Source organism: Sphaeroforma arctica (genome assembly GCF_001186125.1).
Source record: "Sphaeroforma arctica JP610 unplaced genomic scaffold supercont1.8190, whole genome shotgun sequence".
NCBI classification, from domain to species: Eukaryota; class Ichthyosporea; order Ichthyophonida; genus Sphaeroforma; species Sphaeroforma arctica.
The window spans coordinates 1-1,277 of record NW_014032368.1 but is presented as its reverse complement, the minus strand read 5'-3'; the positions used below and the strand labels follow the sequence as shown (position 1 = coordinate 1,277).

Genomic DNA, 1,277 nt, shown 5'->3' with positions numbered 1-1,277 from the left:
CATCTATATATATATACATATATATACATATACACACACATATATATATATATATATATACATATATATAATTTATAATAGATAATACACACACACATATATATATTTATATATATATGTATATATATATAAACATACATGTATCGATGTATACATGATATATATATATAAATATATCTATACGAGTATATCTGCATATATATATATATATGAATATATATACATGTGTGTATGTGTATGTCTACGTGTATGCGTTTTTTTATATGTGCATCTGTGCATCTATATATGCCGACTAGTCGTAGATATCACAATGTATATATCTAAATATGTATATATATCTAATTTCTAAAGATATTCATATATATATAGATCCATATGATGTGTATGTGTATCAACGTGCGTATGTGTGTCTCTGTGTGTGTTTCTAGATATATATATATATACTTGTATCTATATATGTATATATATATATATATATAGATATATTATTATAATCTATATATATATGTTTATATATAATACATATGTAAATATATATATATTTGTAAGTATGATGGGTATGTGTATCAATGTTGGTATGTGTGTCTGTATATATATATCTATCTATATATATATATATGTTCACGCATAAGTGAGAGAAAGTGTAGACCTCCATGCTGAGTAAAATATCCTCTCGTCGTGCATACATGTCTTAAGTTGGGAATGAAGCTTCAAGTTCTTCTTGATCACGTTTGTAGTAAGCTCATTGGTTATCTACACCAAACACTCGAGCACACACGGGTTGGCCTGGTAACTTTATACACTGTAAAACTGCATGAGTCATTCCATGTAATACATTCGCACTTCCGTTAGAAATCCCTGGTCTGCAATACACACACCACTGCGTCAACATTACCCGCGCTGACGGATTTGACTTGATTGATTGCACACATGTGTAGGTGAACCTCAACGGTGTCTACAAAAAGCAAATACTCGACGTCTACGAACGCGTAGTTGACTTGTTGAAGCAAGACGTCCAGACACCAGATATGCAGGCGGAAGCGAATGCTCTGTGTGCACCTGATCTGTTGGACAAGCTACAGTTGGATATGTTTGATTTGCTTCACGACAACACCTACAGCGTATGTGGTAGTAGTTGCTGCTAATAGGTGTAGTATGTGGTAGTAGTTGCTGCTATTAGGTGTAGTATGTGGTAGTGGTTGCTGGTAATAGCTGTAGTATGTGGTAGTAGTTGCTGCTATTAGGTGTAGTATGTGGTAATAGTTGCTGCTAATAGC

At 32.5% G+C, this 1,277-nt stretch overlaps 1 protein-coding gene across 1 annotated transcript; it reads left to right on the top strand.

Moving 5' to 3' along the window:
• Window positions 1–938: 938 nt before the first annotated feature.
• On the top strand, window positions 939–1,145 carry SARC_16486 (hypothetical protein; the record flags this gene model as incomplete). Its single annotated transcript, XM_014289409.1, has 1 exon — window positions 939–1,145. A coding segment is annotated over one exon (207 nt), but the record flags the coding sequence as incomplete, so codon positions are not given.
• Window positions 1,146–1,277: the final 132 nt, after the last annotated feature.